Source organism: Pyrus communis, chromosome 5 (genome assembly GCF_963583255.1).
Source record: "Pyrus communis chromosome 5, drPyrComm1.1, whole genome shotgun sequence".
NCBI classification, from domain to species: Eukaryota; Viridiplantae; Streptophyta; class Magnoliopsida; order Rosales; family Rosaceae; genus Pyrus; species Pyrus communis.
The window spans coordinates 24,421,462-24,444,629 of NC_084807.1; the positions used below are offsets into that span (position 1 = coordinate 24,421,462).

Below are 23,168 nucleotides of genomic sequence, written 5' to 3' on the forward strand. Positions count from 1 at the left end.
ACACTTGGCGTGCCGAGCAATACCGTTCAAAATGGCACCGTCTTTAATAAAAGGACATACCGTGCACCGCCATAGGTTCAAAACGTACATCCGGGTTACCATAGCTTAATCACAGATTCAGAAACAAAGTAGGTCTCAGCATCTTTTCGAATTTTCAATTGAGCAGTGAAAGTTTCTCAAGTGAGGATTTCAGATGGGAGACTTGAGATTCTTGCACAGGATCTTTCCTCCTTGCTATCGGCCGACGTTGGTTTGATGCATTGCTTTTCGGCGATTGTGTGTGCCTTCTCAACCTTGCAGTTACAGCGTTGATGGAAGAACGTAATTCATCCAATTCAACTCCTGAGAAGTGGTTTGCTTAGCAACAAAAAATGTATGTTAAAAGTGAACAAGTAGTGCTGGCCATGCAAGATATGAAACCACCAGAACCAAAAATGTATAGGCTAATAACTTAAACAGGAGTGAATCATGACGATTTGGGGAACCTGTAAAATGGGAAAACAGAAAATTACTGACTACGAACTAGTGCATAACTCCTAAGCTCATTTGTTATGGAAAAAGCTATATCAGTACAGTAATTGTTGAAGAACAGGTGATTACCAAGCTCCGACTTCAACTCCCGCTCAGCTCTCGATGGTGGTTTCTTATGAGGCCCAGGCAAGTTCCTCAAACGTTTCAAGTGCTCCTCCAGAAGATTGTGCATCTGGATTGCACTATCAATTCTGTCCTTCAGTTTTGATTGTTTCTCCTAAACTTGCGAAAGCCTCTGTTGTGCATCACCTAGGCGAGCATGCTGGTCATCAATTATCGTCTTCAAGATGGGTCCAGAAAATTGGAGGAAAAGTTCATAAAGCAACAAAAAAGGAACCATTTCCCGAAAGAAGGTAGTTTTGACACAACTAAACATGGTTTGTATGTGTGTTGCTTGGCATCTTCTTACCTTATGTGCATACTCTGCATAATATTCATGAAAGCTTCTGAAGTACTCATGAAGCTTTGGTCGACCTTCAATAGAATCAGCAGAAAGAGAACGCAACCTTGGTGAGCTCTGAGGAAGAAGAACCACCTTAAGTCCAACTAGGAGTTCTTTGCTTATAAGATTTGGCATATATTTCTCGTTTGGTCCTTCAAGGCAAAGAAAATTGTTCTCCATATCGACTTGAAGAGGAAGCAATAGGTACCAAGCCTTCACCTCCAGCACTATAAATTCTTGCAAAACAGTGAGTCCCACAATCCATGAACAGCCAAATGAATCTGATAATGACACAAAACCTGATAGCGGAGATTGCGAGGGGTCGTCTCCCTGGCATGTGCTTAGAACAGGATGCACTGAAGGAGTTCTCATGGTCTGGTTCTTGCCACTAATATGACTTGTAAACGGAAGATAATGCAACACTATTGAATCTAACCCTCCATCATGAAGGGTGTTAATTCTTTCCAACATCAGGGGATAAGTAAACATCCTAATAAGAGAACCACTCTTTGCTTTCCTAGGCAGAGCCAGATCCACAGTAGCCAATCTCGACAGAAGGGGAGGAAGCCCCAACCAAAGAGTACTATCAAGAGGTTGATCAAGTTCACAGGTGATAGCAAGGGAAGGGGGAGATAACTTTGACATCGAGGGAAGGGAACACAGGCTAGCACATGAATTTCCAGAGCAAGTACTCGGATAAAAGGCACAAACTTGTCATCAAAATCTAAAATAAAAAATCAGGATGATAACTTTGATAGCGAGGGAAGGGGAGATGGGAACAAAATAAATAATATTGTGTTCCAAGAGAAAGATCAGAAAGAGGACTCCCAATATTTTGCGCCTTACTATATTTTTTTTCTTTCTTTCTAAAAGTTTCCATACTCTCTAAGTGCAGGTATTGCAAAAGAAGTTAATACATAAATTAAGCATGATTGAACATGTCAATATATAGTCTAAACCACCATGACAATTTATTCCTAGCTAAAGCTGCTTTCTAAGACAACCCAAAGAACGTGTTTTAAGATGAAAATGAAAAATAATAACGTATTGCCATCTTCCGATAATACCTGCAAATGGTTGCAATGCCTTTGTTGGAAGTCCGCCCATAAGGGTACATAACTGATAGACCACTCGAACCAGAAAGGAGCAATGCTGATTCATCCCTATTGATCGATATTTTATGAACCGCAAAGTCGAGGTTTACATCCGGTTGCAGTACCTATCAAATTACGAGCATCATCAACAATGCATTTAAAAATAAGTAAGAAACATATCTCGCAATCATCTTTAAGAGCAATTCCACCTCCTAAAGATTTTGCGCCAGCACCCAGCCCATTTATCCACTCAGTGAACAGTAATATACCCCAATGAACAATAATAGGCTAAAACATCTTCACCCCTAAAAAAAATGCGCTGGCACAAACAATCTTCACACCTAGAAAATGAGCTGGCACCCAACCCATTTAAAATATTTTAAATTTTTTTATAAAAGAATAAATAAATAAAATAGTTTTAATTTCGGATAAGATTTGGGGGAAAAACCTGGACCGTTAATCTGTGATCGAATGGTACAAATCAAAACTGAAATTCAATTTTTTTACCGTTGGAAATCCAACGGTCTAGAAAAACTAGCCGTTGGAAATCCAACGGCAAACAGTGGGCCACATCGCCACCCAGGGTGAGATGTGAGTGCGCCTCCGCCACGAGCCCCCCCTCTGAACAGCTGTCAGGTACTCGCGGCCGCGTGAACGCCACGCGCCAGGCGCAAAACAAAAAAGGGGCCAGTCCCTCGGTCAGTCAAGTTTGGGTTGGGCCTGGAGACCCGCTTGGGCTGGGTGCCAGGCAAGTTTGTGGGTTGGAGTGGATTGACTGAGTCCAGCCTGGTTTTTTATCTGGGTGCCGGCCTAATGTGCCTCCGATGGAAGTGCTCTAAAAGAATTCTCTTTTCAACTATTTTTCAATTCTTATACAAAATATAGGTTCAAAATCATCACTTTCTGTTATCATCAAATCCAAGCAAGGAAAGTAATTGCAATTGCTTTCTTATCCTTCAATTTTCTCAGTAACCAAACAGAATATAATAAATTGAAGTTTAAAAAAAATGAGGGAAATAGAGGAAACCTTGGAAGGCGAAGCAGCGCTGACGGAAGTCGGGTCTGGTTCGCCGAATGGATATCCGATGAAGGCATAGCTTATCGGTGTCCCAGAAGTAAAGCCGAGACGCTCCGTCCCAGGCCAAGAGATTTCTGGGCGCCCGAGCCGCGGTCGAGTCGTGGACCGGAGAGGATGAGCAGACCGGGTGGTTCTGCAGCGGGACCCACTCCACTTCGTCTCTTCGGGGCGTCGGAGACCGGCCCGTCTCCGGTTCCGTCGCCCGCAGGTCGAAGTTGTACCTCATTTTCTATCAGTCCCTTTCTTTCGAGCTCTGGAGTCGCGGAGGCTCTTTTCGCACTGGTTTTGCTTCAAAAAACTACGACACGGGGTTAAACAGAGAGAAAGACGTCGTTTGTTTTGCAGTGCACGCCCGGGTGGGGGTGGGGGTGGGGTGGGGGGCGGGCAATATAGAAGGACGTCGTTTGTTTTGCAGTGCACGCCCGGGTGGGTTGCCCGGGGGGGGGGGGGGGGGGGGGGGGCAATATAGAAGCACGCTCTTCATTTATAACGCGCCACCCGCCACACGAGCCGCGCGCGGCACTAATAAAAAAACACAAACACACTATACATTTTGGAATTTGAATTTAAAATCTATCTCAACGTTGAGAAGAAAAATATCATTAAGTCGAGTTTTAATAAAAAAAATTTAGATTGTCAAATATTAGAATTGGAGAAATGCAAGAGACTCTCTGCTATTTTATAATTTAACGTCAATTCTCATGTCAACATTATAAAACATAGTACTAAAAACATAATGTAACAAAGAGTTTTACTTTTGAAATAGTCTCCTTAACATTTCTCTTAGAATTGATATCCATAGTAGATTTTGAGAACGATAAATGATTGGGGCTTCTTCAAAACCCATGTTTGTAGAGAAACATATGTATTGATAACTTATGTTTTAAAGACGATTTTTCGAAACCATGCTGAAAATTCATAGGCCAATTCATGATTTGGGTATGCTACGGTTAGGCACTTGCACGAACATCACAAACTTCGGCTAGTTTCATAAATATTATGTCTTTTACATACAAATGTAACTGTACAATTGTTGAATGTAAAGAACAAAAAAAAAATGATGTATTTGCTGCGGTGGAAACCACCTCTATACTCTCTCTACGCACAACCTCCATTTGCACAACATGATGTTGATTGAAGGGGCTGCTTCTATACCTTCTCCTATTTAATTAACAAATCTGCACCAAAACAAAAGCCACATAGATGAGAAGAGAACATAACACAGGGAAACGGAAAGGAAAACGTCACGAGAACCACCTCTGGTCACACGTGTTTTTATTATAAGCGTTTTTTGTTATCTCGGAAGTTCAAAACTCTTTTAGCCGTTATAAAACACTTTCGAAAATTAACCGCTGCAAAGTGAAATTTACCTGTAGCTGAATGACCCGTAAGATTGGGATTGGCTAAAAATAACTTCACATGTCGTGTGAATTTACTTCACCCTTTCTTCTTTCAGAAGCTTCTGGTACCTTGGGAACCCATTTTTGCAAGCTGAAACCTGCAAACACATGGCAATTTTCACATCAGCATGTGATAAATCATGAACGTTTAATACTTAATCATGTTTAATTATGGATTAATTGGCGATTAGCAGAAAGCACATGAATTAGGGAAGATTCTGATGGCCGAAAGTAGTTTATTCTGATGAGACAAAATATTTGGCAGAGTTGCTGCAAATGGCATGTGGTCAACAATTCAAATACAAAGGCAAAGCTGCCCATCTGTGTAAACGGCCACCCATCACGGATTCTTCCTCGAATACAGGACTCACTAATATATTTTAACAATTCGCAGAGAAAACTTAAAAAAATTTCTGTTTTGCAAGGGTTGGGGAACGTTTATTGTAAGCAGCTTTATTTTTATTTTGTGAAAAGACTTTTTACGATTAGAATTTGTAACGTTTTGGGTACAAATGAGCAACATTTCCTTCACCTCATGTCTCGCCCGTAAGAATAGTAAAATTAAAAAAGAAAAAATGGAAAATACAGGGATTATGGACAAAGATTAGTATTAATATGGTAACAGGGAAGTATCCTAAACGTTTTCAATGCTGCCTTGAGGAAAAAGAACATGAATATTGACCTTTCCAGAAGATTAGAAATTTAAAATTCAAAGTATTCAACCCTTTCATTATCATTAATTAAATTATTGGTCAAAACAATCAAATTGAAACTTTTAAGCGAATTTCTATGGTAGTGGTTGAACCACAAACATCCCAATTGACTCAAAGGCTTATGCCCAAATAACTCAATTAAAAATGCTATTTTATAATAAAAATACTTAAAACTTCGTTTTTGTAATACAATATTTTTCATAAAGGGGTGGGCGAATAATATGATGGCAAAATCGTCATTTTAGAAATTTGATCATAATACCTTTTATTTACACATAAAAAAAAACATCACTAGATCGATTGTTATTGCCCTACGAGTGAAGGTTTTTAATGTGAACTTTGAAAGGGATGGAGAGAATTTGAACTCAAGGCGAAAGGGACGGAGAAATAAAACTAACCCACCCAACTTTTCGTCTGCTTTTTTTATTTAAGCATTCCATATCTTCCAATTAAAGTGCAAACTTATAGCCCTAAAATTGATATGATTTCATTTGAGAAAACAGAAAACTAACGAAAAATTCAAATTTTTTTTAATTTTAATGAAAAATAACAAATAAATGTGTAGTAAATAGTATCAAGGAAAGGTAAAAATATGATTTTTCGTTAAAAATGAATAGTATTGGAAGTGTTTCGTTAAAAACCCCTTGAGAAAATGGAGATTAGAGAGCAAGGACTTACAGCTTCAATGTCAATTTTGTACACCCAAAGCTTCCTTCTTTCTCTGCAACTTGTTCTATACGCCACCACAATATGCCCAACAGCCAAAGCCAGAGAGCAGATGAACAGAGCAATATCTGTTGCTCTCACATACTCCGCCCTCTCCACACCAGAAGCCCCAAACACATACGAAGCCTTCAATGAAACAAACACCAGGGACAGCACAGAACACATGGTGGTGATCCCCAAATACGGTCCGTGTGATAGCCTTGGTCCATCACAGAAGCTGTAAACGCCTGCAGATCAAAAAATAAAAAATAAAAACCAATTCAAATTAATTTCAACATAATCAGATTAGTCGCGAAATCTAATCTACGAGGAGGTGATTCAAACTCGGGCTGCGGTAAAACTCGTTATCTTGCCCAGTTGACCTGACTCATGTTTACCATCCTAAAACATATCTCAGGTGACATGACATGCTGACCTTACCAACTAACTTACCTTATGTCTAAAAGCATACGCTTTTTGAACTAGGATTTAAACTCCGGTGTAACGCAACAGGATCAACTGCTATGGTTAATTTACCTAACTGACGCCTGCAATCTCGAAGCATATGCTTTTTGAGATTCAAACCCGGGTGAAAAGCAACAGGACTGTCCTGGCCGTCCTACCTAGCTATCCTAACTCATTTCTGCAATCCCAATACAAACGTGATCGGTTGGACGGCAGACCAACCGACCTAACTCACGTCTCAAAGCATGCTACCTAACTCACTTCTGTTGTCCAAAGACATAGTTTTGTGCTAGAAATTGAAAGAAAAACAAGTAGTTCCAAAAAAATAAGCAACAAAAAGAGTAAGGATTAAGACTTACAGAATATGACAGCTGATCTGATGATAGAAATCAACGGAATATCGACGAGGGAGGATCGAAAATCGTAGTTATTGAAATGGGACGACAGCGCTTCAAGAGAAATCAAAGAAGAAGACGAAGAGGCAGAAAGTATAGCCGAAGGGAGAAGCGTATCGGCAATCACAAGCAGAATCGGAGCCGAAAACAGCAGCAGAGAAATCAACATAGTAATCAAGAAAAACACAGTCTTAACCCCCCTCAGAACCCTCTTGGACTTCTCCTCCTTCAAAAAACCCATGTCTTGATTTTCGACTTCGAGTTCTGGGTACGAAGAATAATCGGAGGCTCTTCGACCGACACCGAGAGAGGGAGAAAGAAGGTAATAAAAAGGGGTGGGAAGGAGGGGAAGGTGCGCAGCGTAGGCGTTGGGCGTAATGTTTTGACTGGACTCGTTTCTTGCTTGATGACAAAGATTGGAACTTGGTTGGGACGTAGCCGGTTAAATGGACGAGTCCTCTCTTCTCTTTCTCGGTATTTATCTCGTCGCAAGGTTAACGGCAATACCTAAATGCCCCAAAAACGACAAGCAATGACATATTTCCTTTCTTTTTTATTAAGAAAATGGGTCCATTGGGAAATCATCATGTGTGCCTGCATGTAATTTGCCACAGATAGTTTTTTTTACGCATGTTAGCGAATTTTGACTGTTGATCCATCGAAAATCTTAAATTATTTGAAATTACATAGATGTATGTGCATTACACGATAATTTTATCACTGACGGTCTCTTACTCACGTGAACAAATTGTGATCATTGATAATTGCAGGTCTCAAATTTTTCACGTGCACAATAACTTTCGTTTACGTTCGTGATTGAGTATTGATCCTTTAGGCATTGTGAGTCTTTAATCATTCGAATTTGTGTTTATGCATATTTAATAAACTTGTCATAATCTGTTTCACATGCGTGCATAATTCTTGTTACATTATAAGCTCTATATAAATCAATCATCAAGAATCGATAATACTCGCGTGAACGATTAGCTGTAACATACTTTGTACTCACGATTTTAAACTTTATTGCTATAGGGTTTTGCCACGTGTCTCATTTGTGGGTCAGTTGTCTAGAAGGATTTAGGCTGTACAATGTGGATAAATCTTATCAAATGGGGAAAAGCCGCCTAACCGAAAGTTTTTCTATTTTTTATTTTTTCAAAAAATTTGTTCACTTCACTATTTAAAGAACTGCCAATCAATTGAACCGGGTATGGTGGAACCGACCGATTCGAGACCATGTGACCACATGGAACAATTTGCCATTGCGAATCGAGGGTTTTTAATAATTTTTTGGTTTGTGTATATTTGGGGTTAAATATATTTTTTTAACAAACAATATAATCTACACTAAATGGTAAGAATTGGCTAAATCTTATAATGATCTAATAATAATGTAGTTTAAATTTGTTTTCGACAAAAATCGAACCTAAAATACAAATGAAAAAGAATACCATTAAACTTTAATATTAAATAACTGAGAGCAAAATACTTTACAATTGTATAATAATTTTCTAATGACCCATAAAATATGGGATTGTTACTTTGGCATTGGAAACTTTGGTGAAGAAATTAAAAATCCATGGGACTGACCCAGATAATCCATCGGCAGCAATCATGCACCTAATCTGTATGTAGTCAGCAGTGATACGACGTCCCTATGTGGCCTGGCACGTTGGTGATACTAATGGGAGATGGATTATCTGCCCTCTCATTTTCATACTTTCTTTATACTCTTCTATGATGTGTGATCACGATTAAGTTATGTCAATATTTTATATTAATTTTTTATAGAAATAATAAAACAAAAAGTAATAGGAATATAAAATGTTGACATGGTTTAACCGTGACCATACAAGCAGGAGGGTATGGGGAGAGTATGGAAATGGAAGGGTTGACAATCCACCTCAGATACTAATGAGATTTTTCATACAACGGCCGCAATGATACGTGGCGTTCAATTATTATCTATGTGGGCGTCAAGTCACGCGTTTGGAAGTTTTGAGAGAAAACCTAACATAAGCATGAAAATATCCTATATTTAATTGGGTGTTACATAACTTCATGAGCTGGATAATAAGAGATTATATGTGTTGTTTGAGAAAATTTAGGGTAGGATTGTCTTATTATGACAATATTCTCATCCAATAAGACCAAAACACGTACTCTCATATTATTGCATGATATGTCTTTTCTATATTCTCGTGTAAATGGTGATATTCTCTTGTAGAACTTTAATCAAATGATAAGAGTTGTAGACATGTATAATTATATTTCAAGTTGTATGTAATCATCTTTTTCTAAAGGAGCGTATATATGGCCTGCAAAGTTGGAGAAGACACCGAGATCAATTGAAGTTTTGTCCTCCAGCTGTTTGTAAAGATGCTAACGTGCTTCTCCGGCAGATTTGTGTTATCAAACACACCACATATGCCAGGCTATGCCAGCTTTGAGCTTTGTTTATCAACGGGATCCAAAATGTGCGTGAGAGCAACCTAACAACACCACCAAACTACAAATACAACAACAACGTGCTTAATTGTTTCGAATCGGTGGCTTAATCGTAATTAGTGGTTAAAATACTACTGTAATAGCTAGTGAGTGGTGAGTCATGAGTCCTATTTGTAGGTTCATTTTGTTGACTGGTGTTTTACCGCATGCAGAAAGTTCTTCCTAACTTGACGTCAGTGACGGTTTCGGACATGTGCAATAGGTGTCTTTGCACGGGACCCCAATCTTAAAGGGTTCCTCAAACAGTGTGTATAAACCAACTATATCTTACATCAAAATGCAATATTGAAAACTAAAACCAAGGCTTGACTTGTAATCTGGCACAAAACGTACATAAAACCAAAGGAACGAGACATTGCTAAAAAAACACAATCGAATGTAATTATAATACAGTTAAATATTTAGGTCTGTTGGAATAAACAAAAACTTATATGCAACCTGTTTCACACCATCTTTTCACACGTTAGAATTTATGCATGGTAAAAAAAGTGCAAAACAAGTCGCATGCAAAATTCTAGTTCGATTGAAGATAACCATGGCAAAAGAAGTTAAAGAACGTTACGCTTTCACTTTTAATCTTGACGTCCACATATCTAGGTGACAGAACATTTCTTTCATGGCCTTTTGAATGCGTGGAATCACGTCGGATTCCACTCTCACGGCGCAGTCTGCTCCCAGCCTCCCAATATAGTCAAAAGAAAATCATATCAAAGTCATTACCTTTTGACATAGATGGGATGGTGATTATATTTACAAAATATATAATCGTATGTGTGAAACTGTGAATCTTGACCAAAGCTCTTTTACGTAATAAGCCAAATTAAAATTGTCTGTCTTCAGCTTGGAAGACTAGCCAAAGCGGCCTCAATTTTGTTTTTCTGTCAAATGCTTAAGAAGTTGGTTCAAATTTAATAAAATCGAATCCGTTTTTCTCACTTCCTAACCCAAGGTAATCATTATCCCATTCAAATTATAGAGATATTTTTTAATGTGACTGGAATACAAGACAAAACACAACATGTCATTATGCAGTTGGCGAGACATTTGAAAAAAAAAAACAAAAACATTTCTCCGATTATATAATAACATATGGTTTATCGCCTCGTGTCTTGAACATATTGAAATCTCTCCAAACTATGGTTAGTCTATACTCATTTTTTTTTTTTAAACAAACGATATTATCTACACTAAAAGGGATGATGTGGACTTAGCCTCAAAATGAGTTAGTAATAATATGGTTCAAATTCGCATTTGGCGAGAATCGAATCTCAAAGCTCTCACTTACAAGTGAAGAGGAATACCACTAGAAGTAATACTAAGTAGCTGATTATATTAGTACCCCACAAAATGTTGAATGTACCCCACATTAAAATTTAATATTAAATAACTTAATTATCCTATTATGCAATGGCAATTTTGACTTTATAAGGTTAAAAAAAATAAAAAATTCTATATACACCCCAATTCACTTTTTAGGTATTATTTATCTTCTTCAACTATCAAAACCCCTTCAACCCTCCATTATTGAACAAAACCCTAACCAATGAAACTACAAACATGTTAATTGAGAAAAATTATTTTTGACGAATGAAATACGAAATCGATGTTTCAGAAACTTCACATAAGGTCAGACTTCATATTATTTATTGTTTTAGTAATTTTGACGACATCGATAATTATTTAATCTTGCTTTTGATGCGTTATTCAAGCTTCTATGTTCGTATTGATCTTTTAAGGATCACAAGGATCACATGAAGAATTAAACACTTAAAATTACCACAAAATATTAAAAACAAACGACATGAGTTTTAATAATGGAATTGAAATCAACTCACATATACTTTAAATCCTAGACAGTATATTTTGTCAAAATTTTAGTCGGCATTATTTGTCCAAATTAAAAGCTTTATAAGATTTGAGAAATTGGTGTATGGAAAATATGGGGTGCATATAGAAAATGTAAAGTGTATATTAAGAATGTGGGGTGTGAGGGTGTTATGAGGAAGTAAATGGAATGTATTAAGTATATGAGATTTATTCAACAATTTGTAGGGTGCTAAAATAATAAACCATATCAATTGCCTTAAATCAATTAAGAAAAAAAAAAGCCTTCCTATTTATTGTCCCTCATTTAATAATTGATTGATATTGACGTCGTTCAATCGTAAATGATAAGTTTAATTATAGGCATAAAATATTTAATTCGTAAGTTTTATTTCGTTTAATTTTTTTCATAGGGATAAGCAATCATGTTCAGTTAAATAGACATGTGGTGCAAATCTGGACGAGATTCAATGGTTCCTTTGGGGCTTGGGTTAACGAGAGATTTTTTAATATTATCAGAATAAAAGCACATACGTCATAAATCATTATATAAGTAGAAAAAAATATATCTTTTTATTTGCGTAATGATATATAATGTATGTATCTGTATTTCAAAAATATTAAAAAATCTCTTTTAAATTTAGAAAAACTAATGAAAAAGGCTTGAAAACTTTGCGTTTTAATGATAAGGACAAAATAAAGGGTAAAGTGAATAGTACCAGGATTGACTTTTTAATGTAAAAATATAATTTTTCGTTAAAATAAACAGTACCGTGAACTTTTCGTTAAAACTCGCTTTAAATTTAGGGAGTGAACAAAAATAGACTCAATAAAGTGTTTTGGGTTCGTTGGGGGAAGGAGATATCTAACTTGTCGTCTAAGGAGAAGCAGGGGGAAGTTGTCAAAGTATGACAAGAATTAGTTTGACAAAACAAAAAAAATAAAAAATTGGAATTATAAGTGAACGACATTTGTAAGCAAAGCCGCCTTTTATTGATTATTATTAGTGAGTCAAATCCCAGAAAAATCATTGGCCGTGATTCTAGAACTACATCATGGGAGGCCCTTAAAGACGGAATTGGATTCTCTCCGAGGCAATGCCTTGGGATCTAACTGACCGGATAACATAGACCGTTGAATTTTGATATAACGACTACAATTATTATAACTTTTAAATTGATCTCTTGTTTGTAATCGTTGGATCAAAATCCAACACCCATGTTGTCTGATCGGTAAGATCCCGAGGCATTGCCTCAGAGAGGATCCAATTCCCTTGAAGACAACATGGCATGTGACATTTGGTGCTTAATTATAAGATTTATCATATTAATGCTAAATTATGGTTGTACTAAATAAATCATATTCTCTATAAATTAAGCATTTTTTCTACATACAATGATACTTCCATTAGTTGATAATTTGAGCTGATTCAGCTTCATAATAGTTTAGTTACAATGAAGAAAAATAGCACTTAATCATAATTTTACTGACAAATTAAACACATTTTTTATTCCACTTGTATTTTCATTTCAAGAATATAATGTGCGCGAGGCTGTGAAGAATATATTAGGAAATCTTGCATATGAACTTAATAAGAGTTGGGTCACTCCCTATTGCTAATTGGTAACTAAGTCGAATCTCAAATATTTATAGAATCAGGTTCGCTGCGTATAAAGTCCAACGATCATATATATGCTCCATACCCTCAAGTTAAATTTTCTACGTGGTTAGTTGAGTAATGATCTCCATTGCCCATTAATTGTGAGATAAAACCTTACACTTGAGGGACTCGCCTAAGCATTCATCAAACTTTTTCTTTGTACAATCAGAGAAATTTTTTAATGTGTCAGTATACCACATAACCATTTATATTGTGAAGCTTAATTTATTTGATCGTGTTCTCGACACACGGTTTCGTACTCATTGTTATTTGGTTAGATAATTTATTGGGCCATGTTATCGATACACTGTCTCGTACTCATTGTTACTTGGTTACATAACCGCTTTTTAGCCCTTCTATTGACATTTCATGAAAATGCACGAGACAACGTATGGAATCTGATTCCAAGAAACTCCATGCTTGTGCACTAAAAAACAAAACGGGGACTTTCCACCTAAAAGATTGGGAATTGAATTGTATTGCCACAATTACAATGAATGGATGAATGAGACTGAGATAGACAGATCACAGGATCAACATTGTTCCCGAAGGAATCGCAACGCAGGAAATTACCATGGGATACCTTACAAATGATACCATAAACAAGAACAGAAAAATTGACTTTGTTAGATGCCGTAAGATTCTTGGCCTAATCACAATTGTATGGTCCTTTAGGCTTTTCACACTGTGATTGGCTGAGCGGTATCTAGTGATATGAGTTGTGTAAGTATCAGTCGTGCGTAGTTTTGTGGTTGGATGTCAACTATTGATTTATGTGGTTGTGTTAAACAATCAAACATACGGTGTCATGTAGAAAAATTGAACACACATCATTGTTTTATGTAAATAAAATTGTAGCAATAGTCCCTCAATTAAAAATATGTGACCATTGCTTCTTAACTCATTAAAATGTGCATTTATGGTTATTTTTTGACAACTCTATCAGAACTTCCGTCAAAGTGAGTCATGTTGGAATGACCATTGCTACAATTGGGTTAAAGTTGAAGGATCATTGCTCAAATTGGGTTAAACTTGAGGAACCGTTTCTCTAATTGGGTTACAGTTGAGGGACCACTACTATAATTTTCTCATTGGTTTTCCACAATTTCCTCTTGATTCGCCCTCACGTGCATGACACGTGACTCATTTTAATGGAAATTCTAATAGAGTTTACAAAAAGAACCATAGCTGCACGATTTTATGAGTTAAGCGACCAACGATCATATATTTTTAGTTAAATGACCATTATTCGGATTAGATTAAAATTGAAAGATCCTGTACAATTTCCTCAATTTCCTCTTTTATGTAGTCCTTATCCTTCTCCATAGTGTGGGTGTCATGGGACACGTACCAAACTCGGAATTGTGTATAAACACGCAAAGAGAATGAAGGAAAAGTAGAAAAAGAAAGGAAGAACTTGTCTCCCCCTAGAAGGGATGAGGGTGGCCCTTCACTTAGTATTGAAGGGAACAAAGATGGGCATTTAGATTATGCACATACGCGTACACCACGCGGGAGAAATTGATTAATATTAAAAGCTTTCTAGAAAGCAAAGTGGATGATGTAAATAAATTGTCACACAATTTAAATTTTCTTCTCGAAACATTTGTTGTTAATTTATTATGGAAAAGGGCATGTCATTGGCACGCATGGGACACGGATTTTAGTATGGATATGAACGCGTACGACTCATAGAAATACCATGGGGAATGACTTTTACAATATGAGAATATTGTTATCGTAGTGTTTCGTGTTATAATATAAATATATGTGTAGATTTTTTTTAATTTAAAATTATATTATTAATACGGAATATCAAGTGATCATAGTTTACTCGCACAATATAAATTGTTCTTGTATTCATAAGTCATGAAAAATATGTGGCATGTTACAAGGTGGATGGACATTGGGACCAATGTGGTTCTAAGACCACCTAGAGTTCGAAAAAATGTATATGTCAAAGTCTTTCTAGGATTCTTCAAATGATTGATAGGGGTCCCTTTTGTGCCTACCAAGTGATTCATGTAATGTCTGCTTACTATATCTCAACAAGTTGTTTTGACAACCTCGACAAATTTTCTCTATATCCTCACCATATTGCTTCGGGATATGTCATGTATGTTGACATGCGCACAACATAGTTTGACTGACAACAAAATACCTACCAAGTTTTCGAGGAAATGCCTATTGAATAAACGGAAATTTTTTTTACACACTTCACGTTTTTTTTTTTTTTCTATGATTCTATCTGAAAACTTGTATGTAACATTGGAACCTCCCAAATTATGAAACCTGAATCTGCCACTGGCATGTTACGTTGTTATATGAACCTTTGCATTTTTAAAAGTATGATGGCAAAGATAAGATTTTGGAAAAGACTCACCTGGCTGACTCTTGTCATGCCCCCTTTGTCATTCACAAATATAGTATGCTAGCTGTGCAAACACAATAATTTTGGAGGGAGATGTTTTCAAATTAATTAAATTCCAAATAATGGAGTGCGTTCAATTTTGTATTGTTCTTTCAATGAGGGAGAACAACCAAGACTCATCCAACTAATGAGGAGGAGCCACCCCCATCCATCCACATAATCATATCTTATCACACTTCAAAGCAAAACTATTCATAATTCAAAAGAAAGAGAATTGTATACCAATAACAAATTTGTTCATCGAATGACGTGACAGTGTTTGATTGATTAAATTTGAGTGCAGTTTAAAACGTATATATTACTAACTTGACAAACAAAAAAAACCGTGTATATTATTAACAATAAATGAGATCTCACATACATTGACACATCATTTGTTAAACATGTTTTACCAATAAATTTGGCCAGTCCAACATCACTGTCTCTTTAAATTGAGAATTTCACTAATTGTGTATAAATTGGGGAAAAAAAAGAACAGAAGAAAAGAAGTGTTTATACAAAATGAAGCAAGCCCAGCCCAAAATTGACCCAAAGTCAACCAAACCCAGCCCACTAAGTTTGGATTATGTCAAATCAAACCCGGCCCATCCCAATAGCTGGATTTAAACAACCGCTTCACGAAACCAATAAAATAATAAAAAACTAAAGACTTATAAACTCATGAAACGTCACCGTCGCGAGCCTTTTATATTGATTTCCCTCGCATCCTTCGCCCCCTATTTTGCAACGCAACGTGCCCAACCACATGGCCACGCGATCCTTGTGGAGAGCCACGAAGCTCGCACTGTCGGCGACCGCCATCGTCGGCGGTGGTGCGGCGGCGAATGCCGCCACCTCCGAAGACCCCGGCATGACTTTCAAGCTCTACACCACCATTCCCCCACGCCTTGTTCGCGACGCCGTGACAGCCGCCGCCATCGCCTTCGGTAAGTCCCACTCCCACTCCGCCTCTTAAACTCTCCGTTGTCTCCAAGCAATGTCAATTCTAGGGTTTAGGGTTTACAATACGTCGCCGTTTCAAAGTTGTAATCAGTAAATCGAGCATTAGTAACGCAGCTTTAGCTTAATTAATCAGATTTGTTAAGTTTAATTGAAAATTTGATTCGAATGGAGCCTGAAATCGCTTGTATGTAATCAGATTACGAGTATTCACTGCTGGGACTTCCTGAAGGAAGCAGTGAGAGGGCAAAAGCTAAGCATGAAGTTCACCTTAGGTCTGCACTTAAACTTCAAGAATTGTGTTTCAAAAATGGAGGAATATATATCAAGCTCGGTCAGCATATCGGGCAGCTGGTAAACTTTCGAATTTGAATTCGAAATGATCAATCTGAATTTGGAACATTATGCGTTGATTGAAAGCAATGGAGCTGATTATTTTTGGGTTAATTTGATTTTGTAATTTGTACAGGAATACTTGGTACCTCAAGAGTATGTCCAGACAATGAGGGAGTCCATGTTGAACAAATGTCCGGTTTCTTCATACGAACAAGTGTGTGAAGTCATCAAGAAAGAACTTGGAGATACGCCCGATAAAGTATGTGATTTTGGTTGTATGGGTTTAAGATTAAGCTCTCTTAAATGCTCGATTCTCTATTAGCTTACATTTAGGTTTTGATTATTTTTGCTTTGCTGAATGCAGATTTTTTCTGAATTTGATCCTGTTCCAATAGCAAGTGCTTCCCTTGCACAAGTCCATGTTGCTCGCAATCATAATGGCGAAAAAGTGGCTGTGAAGGTCCCCATTGTCAATTTTATAAGGGTTTTTACTGCTAGGTGCAATCAAGTAGTCTTTCAGATTTATTCAACTTTTGAAACATGCGTCTTTCTTATCAGAGTTTTCTTTCTTGGCCCAAATAATTTTCAATTTTCAGGTTCAGCACACTCACATGACAGATACTGCAGCTGCAGACTGTGCTACTGTGAACTTTATTGTGAACACCCTGCACCAGATTTTTCCTTCTTTTGATTACAGGTAGTTCTACTAAACCTGTTGTACTTGTTTAGTTTCTCATCTAGTTACTAGTTGATAAGATGATGAACACCATGATAATCTTGCTGTACTGATTGCTGTATTTTCATTCTTGCTTTCATTAACAGGTGGTTGATCGAGGAGATGCGGGAAAGTTTACCCAAGGTAATTTGTTTTAATTTCTAGATCCCTTGATTGTCTTCTTCATAAACTTGTAGAAATATATTTCTACAGTATGTCTAATTGTCTATTAGTAACTTTTATATGTTCATAAAATCTTTTTGGCACGAAATGTTTGTTTCCTTCCTAATATGCCACTGTAGTGATAAAAAAGATGTGGAGTTTGGACCTTAGCTAGACATTTGTAGTTATTCTCTCTCATACAAATATGTGCTGCCTAGTATTTTCAATAGATGTGTTGTCATTTGTTTGCATGTGATTGTGAAAATCAGGAACTAGATTTTATAAATGAGGCCAGGAACAGTGAGAAATGCTTGGAAAACTTTCAGAAGTTCTCTCCTCATATTGCGGCTTATGTATATGCACCAAAGGTATATTGGAGTTTAAGTACCTCAAAGTTGTTGACCATGGAATATATAGATGGCGCACAAGTAAATGATGTGAAGACCATCAAAAGACTTGGAATTCGCCCTGATGAAGTTGCAAGACTAGTAAGTCTATGAGCATCATGTCATGTTTCTACAATCTATATTTACAATCATGTTGTAAAAGTATTGATTGCCCCCATTCAAAATTACAGACTCGTTCTAAAGGATCCCATTGACCATAAGTTTACCACAGAAGTAGGTCCATTATATGACTGCACATTGATTTGACTGCAAAATGAATTAGGGTTTTAGGACATTGGAACCACAGCTTTATGGTTTAAGGTTGAAGCTAAAATATAGACCCTCCACAAAGGCTGGTTTTGGACGCCTGTTCCCCTGTGTGATTCATTACTTTGGTTACGTGTTAAGGATATCAAACAATGGACCACAAAAAGGAAAATAACTTGTGCTTCATCTCTCTTATAAAGATGTAATGTTAGCAATTTAGTGAGAAAAAAGAAGTAAGATTGATGTACTTTTTGCAGGTTAGTGAATCTTTTGCAGAAATGATGTTCAAACACGGGTTTGTGCATTGTGACCCCCATGCTGCCAACTTGTTAGTTCGTCCTCTGCCTGGTAGTGGAAAGAGCTTTCTAGGTGAGAATCTACTTTGTTGCAGAGGCTATCATTTGAGAATTTTATAGTAGTTTTCTTTCTATAGTAAGCACAACTAGAACTAAACTGTGATCTAGCTCAATGGTATTGTGCTGTCCCACCCCATTTGTTTGAGAGCTAGTTGGTTTGTCATATTCATGATATTTTATCATGCTAAGCTTCTGGATCACAAGGATGACTGTAATGCTACTGATGAACTGTTTAGTTATATTTGTGTATTTCTCAATCATATTTGGGGTCTTCAAGACTCACACTATTGATTATAATGTGTCACAAAGTTGCTGTGTACTTGCAGTCATAATAGTAAAATATAATATATGTAGATATTCAAGACTCATTCAATTATTTTCCCCCGACTTCTCGTGTACAGGGAAGAAAGAGCCACAGTTGATACTTCTAGACCACGGTCTGTATAAAGATCTTGACCCCGAGACCAGAACTAACTATGCTGCACTGTGGAAGGTACACCTTTGCTTTTATTGAACTAGTTTTTTTTCCATATTGTAGCAACTTTCTTTACCATGCTTTCTTTTTCATTATGATTTGTTGCAGGCGTTGATTTTTTCTGATGCCAATGCAATAAAAGATTATAGTGCAAAGTTAGGTGCTGGAGAGGACTTGTATGCATTATTTGCAGGGATTCTTACTATGAGGCCTTGGAATAGGGTCATTGACCCAGCTGTTGATCATTTGATTATACAAGGCACTGAAAGTGACCGTTCAGAACTGCAGGTGAGCTCTTGCAATTGCATAAGTGCTTCGCATTACTTTGTAATTATTTGAGACCTGAGTTATGTACTGTTACTGTGTTGCTGTTAAATTCTTGTGTGTATTAGGACCTTTCACTGACAAAAAAGCAACTCACTTTGGAGATTTGTACTTCTTGTAATTAAATTCTTGTGTTATGTGATTGATGTGGATGATATATAAATCATAACTTACAACTATCACTGCTTGAACGTCCTTCAATGTTTCATTTGCAGATGTATGCTTCTCAGTACTTCTCTCAAATATCAGAGCTTTTGAGGAGGCTTCCGCGCGAGATTCTTTTAATGCTGAAAACAAATGATTGTTTGCGATCAGTTAGCAATGCTCTGGTATTACTTTGTTGTTATTTATATTGCTGATACCTTTGAAAACCTGATTATAGTAAGATGAACCTGCTTTTCAACTAGCTGCTGGTGAGTACATGTAGCCTTTTTTGCCGTCTGCAATAAGCTGCATGTATGTCAAATGTCCTTACCATGCAGCTGTTGTGTTTAACCATATGGCTTTCTAAATTTACATCAAATTCTGTCAAATTTTGTGAGTCGGATTTCAGTGGTTGTAGAAGAATAAAATTAAGCATCTATTATAAGGGATCTGTCTTCTATTTTAATAATTAGTATTTGAGCTCAAACCTGAAATGCTTCTCAAACAGTTGCAGGTACCTTCTCTTGAGACATTCATGATCATTGGAAGGGTTTCTTCTGAAGCTATCATTGAGGCAAAACTATCACAAAAGAGGTCCTTCCTACGCTGGTTGAGTGCTTGGTTAGACAAAATCATATTAGAAGTTCGACTTTTTACAATGCAAGCAGCGTTGTGGCTTATACAGGGAAGGAAAGCTGTAGCTTGGCAAAACTGAAAAGATACTGCACAAACACAATTTCTATGACTCGCAAACTCAGGAAACCCAAAGATTGGTGAAACAAACTATAGTTACTTCTTCATTCGTTACCCAAAAATGGGCATACACATTCTTTGTCTCCATAGATCAAGCCACTTCGTCTATAAGCAGGGTCTCTGATAATAGATTGACAGGTGATTTTTTATCGCAATGGGAAGGAATAAATGATTTGTATTTATCAATTTGTTTTATATATAATTGTTCGCAATGTCCTCTGGCAAGACTAACAAGCGAGAAATCTGACTTGGAGAAAAAAAATCTGATCTCTGTGTAGAAACCCTTGAAAGGAGAACTGTATATTGGAAGCAGATTATTTGCTAGAGATATTAGTTATATACTTTATCTGCACAGAGGTATATGCACAGAGAGATTTTAGACTTTTGAATTGATTCTTTCACAGAAGAATTGTACATTACATTCTTATTTGGGTAATAAAGCTTCTTGAGTTACTCTTATGAGTTATATCTTGACCTCATCCCTATTCTTCTTGTCGAAAACACACTTGAATCAGGTGTTCTATGCAGTGTGCCCCAATCCCTTGCTTCACAACATGCTTCTTAAAAGCGAAGGCTCTGTGGCGAAGGGCTTGATTGGCTGCAGACTGAGGTAAGCCTCTTGAATGCCTAGCATGTGAGTAGTGCTCGGATTTGACAATGCTAGGATCAGTCGACCGAGTGTGCGCTGAACCTGGTCATTCATGCTTGTTGGATCCACAAAGCAGGAACGGCCAGAATCAACGCACATATGCGACTGATCTTAAGCACAATAGCAGTCCTCACCCTAACATTGAACAACTTTCCATTGACGGACCAACTGGTTGGTTTTATTTATTTTTCAGCAGAGTCCTTGTTATTTAGGAATGGTAACGAATAGGGACCAGTTCTGGTAGTGGTTGGTTATTAATTCTGGAATAGGATCCTATCCAGATCTTCTTTGTGAGGATCCCGAGGATCACTTCATCGTGTCAGTTCATCTGTCATCTTGGGGCTAGAAATCATTTTGAATTTTTATTATTTAAAATTAAACACAAACAGTATCTAATGAAAATTGGGTGCATGATGTACGATCAGACACGATGAAGTGATCCCCGAGATCCTCACAAAGAGTATCTAATGAAAATTGGGCACATGATGTACGATCAGACACGATGAAGTGATCCCCGAGGTCCTCACCAAGAGGATCCGGAGAGGATCCTCATCCACTGTTTCTGGTAGGCTTTATTGCCCCTTTTTCCCAATCGTCGTCCATTCAACTAAAGTATTGTCGATTGCTACTTTCATTTGCTTATAAGTATTTTGATTGAGTGTGAATTATAAACCCTTTTGGATTATGAACATTGTCTACGACAGCTGCACACTTTTTGCTTCACCTTTCCATGTAAGTGTTACATCCAATGGAATTCGTGTCGGAATTGCTTTTGCAAGATCAAGGGCCAGGGCACAAGGGTCCTGGTACTATCCAGGTGAGAAGAAGCGGAGGTGACTGCAATGATCAGAAATCTCCCTCACCTGAACGACGACCAAAGACTCGAATGCGAGACCTTACACTGAAAATTTTCACTTCTGTTGAGCACCGTTAGAAGTGCTTTCAAATTATTCAAAACGTACCATCTCCAATTCGGGTCCTGATCGTTTCCATCTAACTTTAACCTAGTAGAGAAGTAAGAGGTCTGTGACTGGTTGATATCGGACGGTGGGTGTTGAAGGGCGGTATAAAAGGATGATCAAATCTTTGTTTTAGTTGATTGGCTGGTTGTAGTTAGTATTTGTTTGAAATTGACTGTTACAACATACTCAAGTACCCCATAACAGAAACAGATGATAGGAAAGAAGATAAACTAGTCATAAGGGCAAAATTAAGAGCATCTCCACCTGTTAGTGGTAGGCAAAGGCAAGGGCATGTAAGTTGCTCTTGCTATTCAATTTGAATAGTACTTGTTTTTGTGCAACTTCACATGTTTGGAAATCCACGATTCGGCCATGTGTCCTTGTCGTTGAAAACAAATGAGTGCTCTGTTGCAGTAGGCTTCACCGCTGCAGTGTTGAAGGGGCTACTGGGCGAGCAATGCTTAGCCCACCACTTCCCTTGGTTTAATGGACTGCGGGAGGTGTTTTTTGGGCTGGAGGGCAACACGGTTGCCTTTGCCGTTACCTTCCACCAACGGATGGAAATGCTCCAACCAGGAAGGGCTGGTTGGTCGGCCCAGTTTGATGGCCTATTTTAGTATTTACCAGCTTCACATTCTTCTACGTACCTACGCCCCCTCTCTCCTTGTAACACCGCTTATTGCTTTTATTTTCATTGTTTTTAGATTTCCTCTAGTTATAAGCGTTTTCTAACAACTAATGTTGATATTGTATATTTTAGATAGAACTTTAGATGTGTTTCAGCTCTTAAAAAGCAATTTCTAAACAAATACGGGCTTGTCTAGAAGTATTATTAAAATGACTGGAAGGTGAAAGTGTTTTGAGTTTTCAAAAGCACTTGAAGTGCATTTTGAAACAAATACCAATTATGTGTTTTTTGACGGAAACACTTTAAGTGTTTTTTTTTTCTTCAGAATTTACTTGCATTTTTATTAAGTAAAATGCTTTCTAAAATTTTAAGAGTCAAATTACAATTGATGGCTGATGTGGCAATTTGAAGCCTTATGTCAAATTTTATACTTCTCCAACCGAATTGTCAAATATTATTTTGCGGAATAAGGGACCTACTATTAAAATGAATTAAAAATAAATTTGACATCAAATCACTAAGCCTTCAAATCCAGTCAGCAAATAACAATTCGGTTGGAGAAACTTTTGAAATCAAATATGTACAGTAGCATTTCAACTAGGATTTTGATCTCTCTTTTGGAGATGCTCTAAAGAATCAAAAGAAGCCCTAATAATTTTCTTGTATTAGCCAAGGGCCAAGACATATATTTATTTTGTAAGTCTTTTCCTAAAGTGGGTTTGGCTTGATGACTGTAGTTCTAGATGACTAGAAAATTTGGTTAAAGGTTACATGATTCCTAGTGCTGGTTGGCTGGCTCTATAAATAATAAGTAATAAATAGGTCA

General features: G+C 37.2%; 3 protein-coding genes across 3 annotated transcripts; 1 reads left to right on the plus strand and 2 right to left on the minus strand.

The window, feature by feature from the left end:
* Nucleotides 1-748: 748 nt before the first annotated feature.
* Nucleotides 749-1,742, minus strand: LOC137734461 (nuclear pore complex protein NUP88-like). Its single transcript, XM_068473722.1, has 2 exons — nt 941-1,742; nt 749-793 (listed from the first exon to the last, which is right to left on the minus strand). Exons 1-2 carry the CDS (start codon nt 1,616-1,618, stop codon nt 749-751), a joined length of 723 nt encoding a protein of 240 aa, XP_068329823.1. The 5' UTR covers nt 1,619-1,742.
* Nucleotides 1,743-3,979: 2,237 nt separating this feature from the next.
* On the minus strand, nt 3,980-7,259 carry LOC137735330 (uncharacterized). Its single transcript, XM_068474749.1, has 4 exons — nt 6,788-7,259; nt 5,937-6,211; nt 4,516-4,643; nt 3,980-4,323 (listed from the first exon to the last, which is right to left on the minus strand). The coding sequence occupies exons 1-3, from the start codon at nt 7,062-7,064 to the stop codon at nt 4,578-4,580; spliced, it is 618 nt and encodes a 205-aa protein (XP_068330850.1). The 5' UTR covers nt 7,065-7,259; the 3' UTR covers nt 3,980-4,323; nt 4,516-4,577.
* Nucleotides 7,260-15,929: 8,670 nt separating this feature from the next.
* Nucleotides 15,930-21,042, plus strand: LOC137735123 (putative ABC1 protein At2g40090). The gene is made up of 12 exons (XM_068474504.1): nt 15,930-16,172; nt 16,385-16,539; nt 16,655-16,780; nt 16,886-16,981; nt 17,118-17,218; nt 17,344-17,380; nt 17,668-17,886; nt 18,309-18,420; nt 18,809-18,900; nt 18,991-19,170; nt 19,422-19,535; nt 19,859-21,042. Exons 1-12 carry the CDS (start codon nt 15,992-15,994, stop codon nt 20,063-20,065), a joined length of 1,620 nt encoding a protein of 539 aa, XP_068330605.1. The 5' UTR covers nt 15,930-15,991; the 3' UTR covers nt 20,066-21,042.
* The last annotated feature ends 2,126 nt before the right edge of the window (nt 21,043-23,168 follow it).